We start from the raw sequence: 14529 nt of genomic DNA on the forward strand, positions 1-14529 counted from the left end.
TCAAAAAAAAAAAAAAAAAAAAAAAAACGCCGAGTGCAGTGGCTCACACCTGTAATCCCAGAACTTTGGGAGGCTGAGGCAGGCAGATCACAAGACCATCCTGGCTAACACAGTGAAACCCTGTCTCTACTAAAAATACAAAAAATTAGCCAGGCGCGGAGGCGGGTGCCTGTAGTCCCAGCTACTCAGGAGGCTGAGGCAGGAGAATTGCTTGAACCCAGGAGGCAAAGGCTGCAGTGAGCCGAGATTGTGCAACTGCACTCCAGCCTGGGTGACAGATGAGACTGTCTCAAAAAAAAAACAAAAACAAAAACACACACACATTGTTCTAAGTCAGTAATGTTTTTTCTTTTTTGAAGGAGTCAAACACCTTTGGCAGATAAAATCTTACACAGCATTCTACTGTGTAAAACAGACAAAGGAACTGGAGCTGCTGGTCTTGGCAGATGAGGGTAGATCAGAGATCTGCGAGTCCCTGACAGGACTACTGAAACCTCAAAAAACAGGGCTTGAAAAGCCCATACTAGACAGATAACCTAAGTCCTTTTAGGCTTAAACAATCTAGGAGGTGCTAGTTATACTAGCACCTAGGACCACTATATTCTAAAGAGGTGCAAATTCCAGAGGTAGATACATGACTGGAGCTAAGATTAAATTCCAAAGTGACCTCAAAAATAAAGAGGCTAACTGGCATTTACTGAGCAGTTGCATTTATGTTATGCACTGTGGTGGCTGCTTTACACATACTGTCTAATTGGCCCCCCTGGCTACCCAATGAATTCAATATTATCTATGATTTACAAATAGAAAAAAATGAGACTCAGAGGGGTTAAGTAATGTAACTTGCCCATGGCCAAAATCTAGGAAGTGAGATCTGAAGGAGTTTGGCTCTAGAGCTCAAGCTATTAACCTACCAGGTTTCAGGATGCTGTAGTCTAGTGGCACCTAACTAGCAGAGCTTCTGTAATTATAGAGTGAGAGACTCAGTAGGGCTGAGGATAAATATTGCATTATATTGTCTGGTTTAGTAGTTATAATCTCATTTACTGTAATGGCCTAATGCACATGGGAGATATAACTTACAATCTGGTATTTGTTAACTTGTATGATGTAAATAATCTATATTCTTGGGGGAGGATAAAATAAAAACAACTTGAATTTTAAAAAACGTGTTCTCTTTGAAGAAAGGAAACAATCCTAGAAGTGTGGCACCAGAGGAACTTCTAAGGAACCATGAGACACATCAGCACTGCCAGGAAGATTAAAAAACAAAAACAAGGCGGGGCACGGTGGCTCCTGCCTATAATCCTTGGGAGGCCGAGCCAGGTGGATCACGTGAGGGTAGGAGTTCAGACCAGCCTGGCCAACATGGCAAAACCTTGTTTCTACTAAAAATACAAAAATTAGCTGGGCATGGTGGTGTGAGCCTGTAATTCCTGCTACTTGGGAAGCTCAGGCATGAGAATCACTTGAACCCAGGAGGCAGAGGTTGCAGTGAGCCGAGATTGTGCCACTCTACTCCAGCCTGGGTGATAGAGCGAGACTCTTCTCATAAAAAAAAAAAAAAAAAAAAAAAAAAGGAGAGAGAGAGAGAAAACAAAAACAAAGTCGATTTCTAACAATAATTATCATCAGGCAGTAAATCTCTCACTTTTTATTTTTTACTAATCTATACTATTTGGATTTTCTAAACATAAACATGATTACTTTTATCTTTAAAAATATGTAAAATAGATATGTGTAGAGTAAGATTATGGGTCATTTTGGGTTTTCTTCTTTGTACTTTCTCTGAATTAAAAAAAAACTACTACAAATATTATCTTAAAAAATCTTTGGCCAGGTGTGGTGGCTCATGCCTGTAATCCTAGTGCTTTGGGAGGCTGAGGTGGGCAGATCACTGGAGGTCAGGAGTTCAACCAGGAGGCAGAGGCTACAGTGAGCCGAGATCAGGCCGTTGCACTCCAGCCTGGGCAACAGAGTGAGATTCCATCTCAAAAAAAAAAAAAAAAACAAAAAAAACTTGCCCCTAAGACAGTCATCGATCTAATTAATAGCTTTCTTTTAGAGGTGGAAAGATAGAGACTTAGAAAAGCAGGGTTTAGGCTGGGCATGGTGACTCACGCCTGTAATCCCAGCACTTTGGGAGGCAGAGGCAGGTGGATCACTTGAGGTCAGGAGTTTGTGATCAGCCTGGCCAACATGGTGAAATACAAAAAAATTTTTTTTATATTTCTTTAACAAAAATATAAAAAATTAGCCGAGCATGGTGGCATGTGCCTGTGATCCCAGCTACTCAGGAGGCTGAGGCAGGAGAATCAGTTAAACCCAGGAGGCAGAGGTTGCAATGAGCCGAGATCAGGCCACTGCACTCCAGCCTGGGCAACAAAGCAAGACCCTGTCTCAAAAAACAAAAACCACAAAAAACCAAAGTACTAGGTTCTCAACCTTAAATATGGTAATTAATTGTTTTAGAGAATGGTGAAGTCATGAACTTCCGATCCAGCACTAATGAAGAGAAATATAATGAGTCACAAGTGCAAGTCACATATGTAATTAAAAATTTTCTGAGCCAGGCACGGTGGCTCACGCCTGTAATCCCAGCACTTTGGGAGGCTGACGCGGCCGGATCACGAGGTCAAGAGATCGAGACCATCCTGGCCAACATGGTGAAACCCTGTATCTACTGAAAATACAAATATTAGCTATGTGTGGTGGCATGTGCCTGTAGTCCCAGCTACTTAGGAGGTTGAGGCAGGAAAATTGTTTGAACCCGGGAGGCGGAGGTTGCAGTGAGCTGAGATCACGCCACTGCACTCCAGCCTGGTGACAGAGTGAGACGCCATCTCAAAAAAAAAAAACAACTCTGGCCACGTAAATTGGTTCACACCTATAATCCCAGGACTTTGGGATGTCAAGGCAGGAGGCTCACTTGAGCCAACACTGCACTACTACACTCCAGCCTGAGTGACAGAGCAAGACTCAGTCTCAAAAAACAAAAAAATAAATAAAATAGGGGTCAGGCGTGGTGGCTCATGCCTGTGGTCCCAGCACTTTGGGAGGCCGAATGGGCAGATCACAAGGTCAGGAGTTCGAGACCAGCCTGGCCAGCATGGTGAAACCCCATCTCTACTAAATATACAAAAAATTAGCCAGGCATGGTGGTACATGCCTGTAGTCCCAGCTACTCGGGAGGCTGAGGCAGGAGAACTGCTTCAACTGAGCAGGCTTGAACGGAGGTTGCAGTGAGCTAAGATCGCACCACTGCACTCCAGTCTGACAGAGCAAGACTCTGTGTCAAAAAAAAAAAAATACCAGGCATGTTGGCTCAAACCTGTAATCCCAGCATTTTGGGAGGCTGAGGTGGGTTGATTGCTGGAGGTAAGGAGTTCAAGACCAGACTGGTCAACAGGAGGAAACCCCGTCTCTATTAAAAAATACAAAAATTAGCTGGGTGTGGTGGTGCACGCCTGTAATCCCAGCTACTCAGGAGGCTGAGGCAGAAGAAACATCTGAACCTGGGAGGTGGAGGTTGCAATGAGCCAAGATCACACCACTGCACTCCACCCTGGGCAAGAGAGTAAGACTCCATCTCAAAATACATAAATAAATATAATAAAATAATAAAATAAAATAAAAAATTTCTAGTAACCAACTGAAAAAAATTAAAAGAAACAGGTGAAATTAATAGTAATTATTTTGTTTAACCCAGTAAGTCCAAATTATCATTTCGATGTTATCAATATAAGAAATTATTGATATTTTACATTCTTTTTATCGTACTATGTCTCCAAAATCTACTTACAGCACATCTCAATTTGGACTAGTCACATTTCAAGTGCCACATATGGCTAGTGGCAACCGTACTGGACATTGCAGATCTAGTCTGTAAGGAAGAGGTATAAAAGGCAAAGGAAAAGAGCTACAGTAAAAAAAAAAAAAAAGAATCCTATTCAACAGTCTTCTATTTGTCTACTGGTACCCATACCAAATGGTAATATGTCTACAGATAAAGAGTAATGGGGCTTTTTATGACATTTTGCCTCAGCAGTTCTGAATTCCTAGTTATGTTTCTGAGTTCAGAAATTTTTTTTTTTTTTTCATACAGTCTCGCTCTGTTGCCCAGGCTGGGGTGCAGTGGTGCAATCTTGGCTCAGTGCAACCCCCACTTCCTAGGTTCAAGCGATTCTCCTGCCTCAGCTTCCCGAGTAGCTGGGATTATAGGCACACACCACCACACCCAACTAATTTTTGTATTTTTAGTAGAGATGGGGTTTCGCCATGTTGGCCAGGCTGGTCTCAGACCCCTGACCTCAGGTGATCCACCAGCCTTGGCCTCCCAAAGTGCTAGGATTACAGGCGTGAGTCACTGCACCCAGCCTTTTCTTTAAAATATTCTATTTTTTAAAAATGTAGTTGTCTGTCAGTCACCAGTAAGACAGATAACTTATTGGGCCACTCCAATACTCCAAGCCACTGACCTATAACTCCCGCATATATTTACCCTGTGTTTGCATCTTTTTTTTTTTTTTTTTTTTTTGAGACAGAGTCTCGCTCTGCTGCCCAGGCTGGAGTGCAGTGGCCAGACCTCAGCTCACTGCAAGCTCCGCCTCCCGGGTTTACGCCATTCTCCTGCCTCAGCCTCCCGAGTAGCTGGGACTACAGGCGCCTGCCACCTCGCCCGGCTAGTTTTTTGTATTTTTTAGTAGAGACGGGGTTTCACCGTGTTAGCCAGGATGGTCTCGATCTCCTGACCTCGTGATCCGCCCGCCTCGGCCTCCCAAAGTGCTGGGATTACAGGCTTGAGCCACCGTGCCCAGCCCTGTGTTTGTATCTTAATAGAGGTTGACTTAGGTGGATTTGACATAGAACTGTACAAAAAATATTAAAGTCTCATTTTTTGGGGGGTGGGGGAGAACAGGGTCTTGCTCTGTTGCCCAGGCTGGAGTGCAGTGGCACAATCAGCTCACTATAACTTCAAACCATGGGCTCAAGGGATCCTCCTGCCCTAGCCTCCCAAATAGTTGTGACTACAAATGTGTGCCACCATGTCTTGCTAATTTTTAAATTTTTTGTACAGACGGAGTCTCACTTTGTTGCCGAGGCTGGTCTCAAACTTCTGGGTTCAAGCAATCTTCCCACCTCAGCCTCTCAAAGTATTCAGATTACAGGTGTGAGCCACCACACCCACCTTAAAGTCTCATTTCATTCACAAAATATGAATATGAATTGAGACCTGAAAATTTTGCTAAGAATCACACAGCATCAAAGCTGATGGGCTTAGTGAACTGAAAACTGTATTTATACTATTGCCACTTTGTGGCATCACTTCAGCTGGTAAACAGAAATACTGGCTATTCAGCAATGTGTAGAAGCATCATATTTCTTTTTTTTTTTTTTTTTTTTTTTTTTTTGACATTTTTTTTTTTTCTGCCCAGGCTGGAGTGCAATAGTGCGATCTGGGCTTACTGCAACCTCCGCCTCCTGGGTTCAAGCGATTCTCCTGCCTCAGCCTCCTGAGTAGCTTGGATTATAGGCACTAGCCACCATGCCTGGCTAATTTTTTGTATTTTTAGTAGAGGCAGGGTTTCACCATGTTGGCCAAGTTAGTCTCGAACTCCCGACCTCAACTCATCCATATACCTCAGCCTTCCCAAAGTGCTGGGATTACAGGCATGAGCCACCATGCCTGGCCAGAAGCATATTTCTACAAGTGATTTCAGTGATTCCTGTTATTTTATCACTTACTATTAGCATAAATGTAAAATCTTCTTGACAACCCCTAACAGTATCACTCAATGTCATAAGTGGTCATGTTAATGCTCAAGGTTATAAATGTGACCCTGAGTAGCAATTTAAGGAGTTAAATATAATAAAACTCTGAAAAATGAAAAAAAAAAAACCTACTATAAAGGAACAGTCAACAAAATATTAGAGATAATTGGTGAGAAAATAAAGAGCAGCATTAAAGCAGGAATGTCCTACAATGATTGTATAAGCTCCAAGCATACCCTCCACACAAACATCCCCCCCAAACACAAAAACAATTCTTGAATAACGTAAGTTTTGAATTTGTGATTGTAGGAGACACCCAAGAATGTACCTGTGACTACTTTGTACATACTACAAAACTTTGAGAAGCACTGGTGCTCTAGGCTGTTAATTAGGTAAGGGGCAGCCAATGACTGGACCCAGGGTGAACATCTGAACCATGGGAAACCAGCCCATAGGCCACCTGCAGACCAGGAAGCAGTCTGGTAGAAAAAGTATAAACAGCTTTGTCCAAGATTAGCTAGGCTGGACTCTCCCTTCAGAGGTTGAAAAGGAAAATATGGAGGGAATCAGTTGGAAGGAGAAGAAATTTAAAAATACAAAAAGCAAAGCAGTGAGAATTATTTAGAAAGAATCATGATGGAGTCCCAGAAAAAGTATCCACAAATTGCCATGCCATGGGTGGGGGCAGTCAGGAAATCACCTCGTCTCCACAACTGCCTTGTCCAGAAAACTGCCTTAGAATTCAGCACACAAGTTTCAACTGGATTTCTGTGATATTTCCATTTCTTTAGTGTCATTTTGCATCCACCAATGAACACTGGGACCTCAGGCAGTTTGATAAAGCTGCTGCCTAATACATACATTGTTTTTCTGAATTGGTGAGATTTTCCTAGAGAGGTAGTGAATTACCTATTCTTACTTTCATCCACAGAAGGACACAGAAATGCTAAGATAGATTTTTATATTAAAAAGTAGTTTTACATACCTGCATTTTTTTCTCTTGCTCATTTTCTCCAATCATTCCAGTACCTGTTACACTTTCACTTCCATCAATGGACACCTATAGGAATAAAATAAAGCTTTAAAACATTTTCCATTTTGATAATGGTTTAGCCTGGTTAAGTACATGGTTCAGGGAGAAGCTTGCAAAAACAACAAAAGAAAAAAAAAGTACATGGTGCTTCGTTAATCATTTATTTTTGTGTATATTTGAAAATTTCCATAATAGGTTGGGCATGGTGGCTCGCGCCAGTAATCCCAGCACTTTGGGAGGCTGAGGCAAGAGGATAATTTGAGCCCAGGAGTTCAAAACCAGCCTGGGCAAAAGAGCAAGACTCTGTCTCTATTTATTTTGTTTGTAAAGGAAAAAAAAAGAAAATTTCCCTAATAAAAGTGAAAACAAAAAAAACAAAACCTTTTAAGTTATATGAGAGATACATGTTCAATGCAGGGGAAAAATATCAGCCCTTTTGATATAAAACTTGAGACTTTCCTTTACTTTTCCTCATCTATAGTTACTACTTCTTAATTCATAAGCAGTTCCATTTATACTTTCTTTTATAGCTCTTCATCCTTGTATATCTTTTGGTGAATTACCTGCCACTCATTTCTCTTCTATAAGCCTTTACCCTATTCCCTTATTTTTTTTTTCCCAGTCTTTCTACACTTCACTTAAGATAAATGCTGATCTCTTCGATACTGACTGATTTTGACTTTGAATTGCTAGTGTCTTTTTCTTTTTTTAATTTCTGAATTTGAGACAGGGATCTGTGCTCAAACAATCCTCCCATCTTGGCATCCCAAAGTGCTAGGATTATAGGTGTGATATCACGCCATGCCTAGCCAAAATTGGCCAGTTTTTTTTTGATGAGGTGTACTTTTTTGTTTTGTTTTCTTTTCATGAAAAATAAAGAAGTTATATATTGGACATTCTTAACATTGTGAAATGCTGTACCTTTGCTGCATACTGTTCCAAAGCACTGATGGTGTCGGGGTCAATTGTGGCATCCCCAGTGTGCAGACCTGCCACTGTCCCATCAGCCTGAATTGCCAAGATGGTGTCAGACTGCGGGACTTGCACTGCGTGGTGGATATAAGCTGTGGTGCCATCTTCCAGCTGAACCGCCTGTAATGCACTCTGGTCATAACTATCTGAGAGAGTGGAAGAGAATGGCATTAAATTAAAGGTAAAATCTGACAAATATTTACATATTGAAAGGAAGAGAGAAATGAGCTTTTATTGAGTAGTTTACTCTGAGTACTGGACCATGTACTTTATATGTGTTATTTCATTTAATCCTCACAGTAATTCTGCAAAGCAGGTATATTTACCGCCTTCATTGTATAAATGGGAACTCAGGTTTGGAGAAGTAACATCACTTTCCTTAGGAATCAGAAAATTTAAAAAACACTAACAGGCCGGGTGCAGTGGCTCAAGCCTATAATCCCAGCACTCTGAGAGGCCGAGACGGGCAGATCACAAGGTCAGGAGATTGAGACCATCCTGGCTAACACGGTGAAACACCCGCTCTACTAAAAATAGAAAAAAAATCATCTGGGCATGGTGGCACACGCCTGTATTCCAAGCTCCTGGGGAGGCTAAGGCAGGAGAATCTCTTGAACCTGGGAAGCAGAGGTTGCAGTGAGCCAAGATTACGCCACTGCACTCCAGCCTGGGCAACAGAGCGAGAGTCCCTCTCAAAAAACAAACAAAAAAAACCACACTAACAATTAACAGTCAAAAACAATATGCAGAGAAATCAGAATTTGAACTCATGTCAGTATGACTCCACAGTCCCTCCATGGTGTTTTTCTTTTTACCCTCTAAATGTCCACACTAAGATATATCTATATCTATAATGGTATCGATATGAAATTGTGATTTTATATCGATATATATAGAGAGAGTGAAATAATAAATCTAGCCAGTTACAATTAACTTATGACTAAAACTTATTGATAAAGAAAAAAGTGTGCCCATGCGCAGTGGCTCACGCCTATGATCCTAGCACTTTGGGAGGCCAAGCCGGGCAGATCACAAAGTTAAGAGATCAAGACCATCCTGGCCAACATGGTGAAATCTCATCTCTACTAAAAATACAAAAAAAGTAGTTGGGCATGGTGGCGCGCACCTATAGTCCCAGCTGCTCAGGAGGCTGAAGCAGGAGAATCACTTGAACCTGAGAAGTGGAGGCTGCAGTGAGCCGAGATCGTGCCACTGCACTCCAGCCTGATGACAGAGCAAGACTCTGTCGAAAGAGAGAAAGAAAGAGAAGAGAGGAAGGAAGGAGGGAGGGAGGGAGGGAGGGAGGGAAAGAGGGAGGGAGGGAGGGAGGCAAGGAAGGAAGGAAGGAAGGAAGGAAGGAAGGAAGGAAGGAAGGAAGGAAGGAAGGAAGGAAGGAAGGAAGGGGTGTAGACTTTACATTTTTCCAACTGTAATTAAATTTATTTATAAATTTAAGTGTTTTAATTTTTTTAAAGAGTCCTCCCTTTGGCTTCACAACAAAACAGTCTTTCTAAAATGTGTTATGTCATTCTGTAATAAAATATTCTGTAGCTGGGCACGGTGGCTCACTCCTGTAATCCCAGCACTTTGGGAGGCTGAGGTGGGTGGATCACCTGAGGTCAGGAGTTCGAGACCAGCCTGACCAACATGGTGACACCCCATCTCTACTAAAATGCAAAAATTAGCCAGGCGTAGTGGCAGGTGCCTGTAATCTCAGCTACTTGGGAGGCTGAGGCCAGAGAATCACTTGAAACCAGGAGGCGGAGGTTGCAGTGAGCCGAGATTGCGCCCCTGCACTCCAGCCTGGCAACAGAGTGAGACTCTCTCAAAAAAATAAATAAATAAAATAAAATAAAATATTCTCTAAAGTAGTAACAATAGGTAACATTTGTTGAGCATTTAGTATGTGACAAACACAGTTCTAAGTGCTTTACATGTTTGTGCATTCTGCCCTCACAACAACCCTACATATGATATGGACACGTACTATAATCCTCATTTTACAGATGATGAAACTAAAGAACAGAGAAGTAATCTGCTTAACGTCACACAACTAAAAAAAAAACAAAACAGTGGTTTTGAATCTACATAGTCTGGCTGCAGAGCTGTACTCATCATTCCTACACATTCCACCTCAAAACTCTGAACTTCCCTTAAACAAATGTAATAAGCATTAACGTTTTGTTGTATTTGCTTCAAATATTTTTGAAACTGTATACTTAGTTTCAATTAAACACAGTAGGCAAAGGACCTTGCTTTTAAAATTTTATATATATGTGTGTATATATATATATGTTGGTTTTTTTTTTTTTAATTTTTGAGACAGAGTCTCACTTTGTTGCACAGGCTGGAGTGCAGTGGCACGATTTCGACTACACTGCAACCTCCTTCTGGGTACAAGCGATTCTCCTGCCACAGCCTCCTGAGTAGCCAGAATTAAAGGCATGCGCCACCACACCCGGCTAATTTTTGTATTTTTAGTAGAGACAGGGTTTTGCCATGTTGGCCAGGCTAGTCTCGAACCACTGACCTCAGGTGATCCGCCTGCGTCGGCCTCCCAAAGTGCTAGGATTACAGGCATGAACTACCGTGTCCAGCTAAAAAATTCTATTTAAGAGGAAGAAACAGGTTAGGCAAAGTGGTTCATGTATATGACCCCAGTGCTTTGGGAAGTTGGAGCAGGAGGACTTCTTGAGGCCAGGAGTTCAAGACTAGCTTGAAGCCACAGAGCAAGACCCTATATTTAACAAAAAAAATTTAATCAGAAAATAAAAATTAAAATATTAGCTGGCTGTGGTGACATACACGTATAGTCCTAGATGCTCACGAGGCTGAGGCAGGAAAGTCCCTTGAGCCCAGGAATTCAAGGCTGTAGTGAGCTATGATCGTGCCACTGCTCTCTAGCCTAACAGAGTTAAGATCTTATCTCTAAAATACAGAAATAAATAAAATATGAAGTTAACCATTTCAATGTTACATCGTGATTTTATTTCTTAGTCTTTTTAAAAAGTAGCCAAGGCTGCATTTAAAATATGAAATTAAGGCTGAGTGCAGTAGCTAACGCCTATAATCCCAGCACTTTGGGAGGCTGGCTTGAGGTCAGGAGTTTGAGATTAGCCTGGCAACACAGTAAGACCCTATCTCTACAAAAAATGAAAAAATTAGCCGGGAGTGGCGGCGTGCACCTGTAGTCCCAGCTATTCAGGAGGCTGAGGTGGGAGGATCCCTGAGCCTAGGAGTTTGAGCCTGCAGTGAGCTGTGCTTGCGCCACCACACTCCAGCCTGGCAACAGAGTGAGACCTTGTCTTTTAAAAAAAAAGCCACCCAAAAAAAACAAAATGTGGCCTCTACTTTAAGTATTCCAGGGACCAATCATTTAGTTTGCTGTTCCAACTTGTCACTAGACATCTCAAATTGTAGGAAAATTTTTCCTTAAATCATGCCACCTTGTACTTTAATGAAGAAATACAATTCTTTCCTATGACAACACTTCAGAAGCTAAACGCAGGTCTTCTTTCCCCCTACACTCTCACTTCTCCCTTATTTTATTCGTACTTTCAAAGTTATTTTACCTTTGGAGGTGTGGTGAATAAATGCTGTGGTACCATCTTCTAACTGCACTGCTTGACCATCCTCTAGACGCAAACTGTCCCCTGCTCAAGAACAATGCTTACATTTAGATCTCATGTTTTCTAGCACATTCCAATTAACTCACTTAGCAACAAGAGTCAATAAACCATTAACACATTATAACAATCTATATTTGCTTCATGAGTCTTTGAACATTTAAGTAAGTTCAGCAAAGCTTCTCTGAGTCAGTGTTTAAAGGTAAAAAGATATTAGAATATTGGTTTTAGGAATATATACCAGTATTAAAGAGAGTTGAAAGAAGGGGAAAAATGAAGAAAATGAGAGACATGTACGATTCAACTCAAAAAACAGAAACATTCACTTAGGACTGTTACTCAATCTCCACAGTGCAGTCCAGTAACTTCTTTTCCATTATCTTTAAGAGAAAGTCTTGGTTAAGATCCACTCTGTGGCATCTATAATCTCCCTTTACAGAAGGAGGACTTGAGATCGAGCCCAAGTTTAGGTAGTAAGAGGGAGCTGCAGGCAGCAAATACTAAAAGCTGAGAATTAAAATGGTTTCCTGTGCTGTTATCTTAAATACTTACTACTTTTAGGTATGGGTACATGTTGAACATAGGCAGCAGAACCATCTTCCAACTGAATGACCTGGCCATCTATGAGTTTTCCATCTAGAACAAAAGATTCAAGACAATAAATTGGCACAAACAAAAATTTTAAACTTTATACAATTTCAAAATGATATCAACTATAAAAACATACACAACTTAAGCTCGTGTTCATCTTGATTCTTCCCTCAACGTTCTGAGGCAATTCAATAACACATCCAGTGATCCTACAGAAAGCAGAAAATCCTCCCTCAGCCATCCTTCCTCCCCTGCAATTTTCAATTAGATGAGGTCAAGAGGAAGAGTGGCTCATCACAGCAAGCTACATGAGTTCGACTGCTATATAGGTATTTTCAGAGTCACTTAGAATCAGTGACCATGACCGGGGGGAGCTGAAGCTGGGAAGACAGACAGATATGTCAGTGTATGTGAGGTCAGTTGTCATTCTCATCCCTGAGGGCTAAAAGACCCTTGTTTATGTATGCATGTGTTCAGTAGGTTTCCATAAAAACAAAGAGTTTTTGAGGACTTGGCTGTTTCCTAGAGCAAAGCAAACACTAATTCAGAGACAATGTTAGATAAGCAAGACCAAATGTCTTTTTTTTTCTGAGACAGAGTTTTGCTCTTGTTGCCCAGGCCAGAGTGCAATGGTATGATCTCGGCTCACTGCAACCTCCGCCTCCTGGGTTCAAGCGACTCTCCTGCCTCAGCCTCCTGAGTAGCTGGGATTACAGGCATGCACCACCATGCCCAGCTAATTTTGTATTTTTAGTAGAGACAGGGTTTCTCCATGTTGGTCAGGCTGGTCTCGAACTTCCGACCTCAGGTGATCTGCCCGCCTCAGCCTCCCAAAGTGTTGGGATTACAGGCATGAGCCACCGTGTCCAGCCCCAAATGTCTTTACTCTTACACATATTTGGTAAAAATATGAAATAATGACCTGAAGTAAAGAAGCAAGAAAGGTCTTACTAGAAAATAGTCCAGACATACTCCTTGCTCTCCTCTCCCCCACTAATTTTGATATCCCAGGGTATCTTCCAAGTATCTCAAGGGACGACCCCAAATTATATTAAAAAAAAAAAAAAGGAATTAAACTGAAATGACTTAAAATTATCATGTGCAATACAACATCTTTAGGAGAGATAGGAAAGGTGGGATAGCTTCTAGGTGCTCCAACTCACAGGTCATAAATCACTGGTGTTAACCAATCAGCCATATGTGAGGCACATACCTTTAGAATTGTGTTGTATGTAAGCAGTAGAACCATCTGCAAGTGTTACTGCTTGCAAGCTTACGCCTTCCATATTTTCTAAGTTGTCACCATCTATTACAAAAAAAAAATCAGTATTTTCTTTAGACAGCTAGCATATGGACACGCTAATTTTTTTAAAAAATAAAGATCAGAAAAAAGGTAGATTGCTTAACTCAGACTCAAAATGAGATTTAGTGGCCAGGTGTGGTGGCTCACGCCTGTAATCACAGCACTTTGGAGAGACGGGTGGATCACAAGGTCAGAAGTTTGGGACCAGCCTGGCCAATGTGGTGAAACCCTGTCTCTAATAAAATACAAAAATTAGCCGGGCACGGTGGTGCGCGCCTGTAGTCCCAGCTACGTGGGAGGCTGAGGCAGAAGAATTGCTTGAACCCAGGAGGCAGATGTTGCAGTGAGCTGAGATTGTGCCACTGCACTCCAGCCTGGGCGACAGAGCCAGATTTCGCCTCAAAAAAAAAAAAAAAAAGTGAGATTTAGTACTTACCAAAAAAATAGGCTGGGAACAAAAGGCTCATGCCTGTAATCCCAGCACTTTTGGAGGCTGAGGTGGGTGGATGGCTCGAGTCCAGGAGTTCGAGACTAGCCTGGGCAACATGGTGAAACCATGTCTCTACTAAAAATAAAATAATTAGCTGGGCACGCTAGTGCATGCCTGTAGTCTCAGCTACTTGGGAGGCTGAGGTGACAGGATGTCTTAAGCCCAGGAGGCAGAGGTTGCAGTGAGCCGAGATTGTGCCACTGCACTCCAGCCTGGGCGACAAAGCGAGACCTTGTCTCAAAAAAAAAAAAAAGAAAAAGAAAAAAAAAATTACGTGCCCTACTGTACCCACACCAAGGTAAAAAATACACATAGAGGCCGGGCGCAGTGGCTCATGCCTGTAATCCCAGCACTTTGGGAGGCCGAGGCAGGTTGATTACCTGAGGTCAGGAGTTTGAGAACAGCCTGGCCAATGTGGTGAAACCCTGTCTCTACTAAAAATACAAAAATTAGCTGGCGTAATGGTGCGTGCCTATAATCCCAGCTACTCAGGAGGCTGAGGCAGGAGAATCGCTTGAACTTGGGAGGCAAAGGTTGCAGTGAGCCGACATCGCGCCATTGCACTGCAGCCTGGGCAACAAGAGTAAAACTCTGTCCCGTTTCAAAAAAAAAAAAACCCTCATAGAAAGACCTAGGTTTATATATATTGTTTTCTGCTAAATCAGGAACTAGGAAGTTGTAAATTTTCATTTTCTTTTAAGATAAATGATATTTTCAAACTCATCCCTTCAAACACAACTGC

At 41.8% G+C, this 14529-nt stretch overlaps 1 protein-coding gene across 4 annotated transcripts in view; it reads right to left on the reverse strand.

Moving 5' to 3' along the window:
- ZNF143 (zinc finger protein 143) overlaps positions 1 to 14529 on the reverse strand; it is a 62992-nt gene that overhangs the window by 38837 nt on the left and 9626 nt on the right. For 2 of the 4 annotated variants that reach the window (XM_025357807.1, XM_025357806.1), the window contains exons 3-7: positions 13208 to 13300; positions 11956 to 12039; positions 11350 to 11430; positions 7727 to 7923; positions 6758 to 6832 (exon numbers count right to left, since the gene is read on the reverse strand). In XM_025357807.1, the coding sequence (XP_025213592.1) occupies positions 6758 to 6832; positions 7727 to 7923; positions 11350 to 11430; positions 11956 to 12039; positions 13208 to 13300 (530 nt within the window). Of the gene's footprint in view, positions 1 to 6757; positions 6833 to 7726; positions 7924 to 11349; positions 11434 to 11955; positions 12040 to 13207; positions 13301 to 14529 lie in introns of all 4 variants that reach the window. The other 2 variants (XM_025357808.1, XM_025357809.1) reach the window with 2 other exon arrangements.

The sequence above is a fragment of the Theropithecus gelada genome, chromosome 14, assembly GCF_003255815.1.
Source record: "Theropithecus gelada isolate Dixy chromosome 14, Tgel_1.0, whole genome shotgun sequence".
Classification (NCBI taxonomy): Eukaryota; Metazoa; Chordata; class Mammalia; order Primates; family Cercopithecidae; genus Theropithecus; species Theropithecus gelada.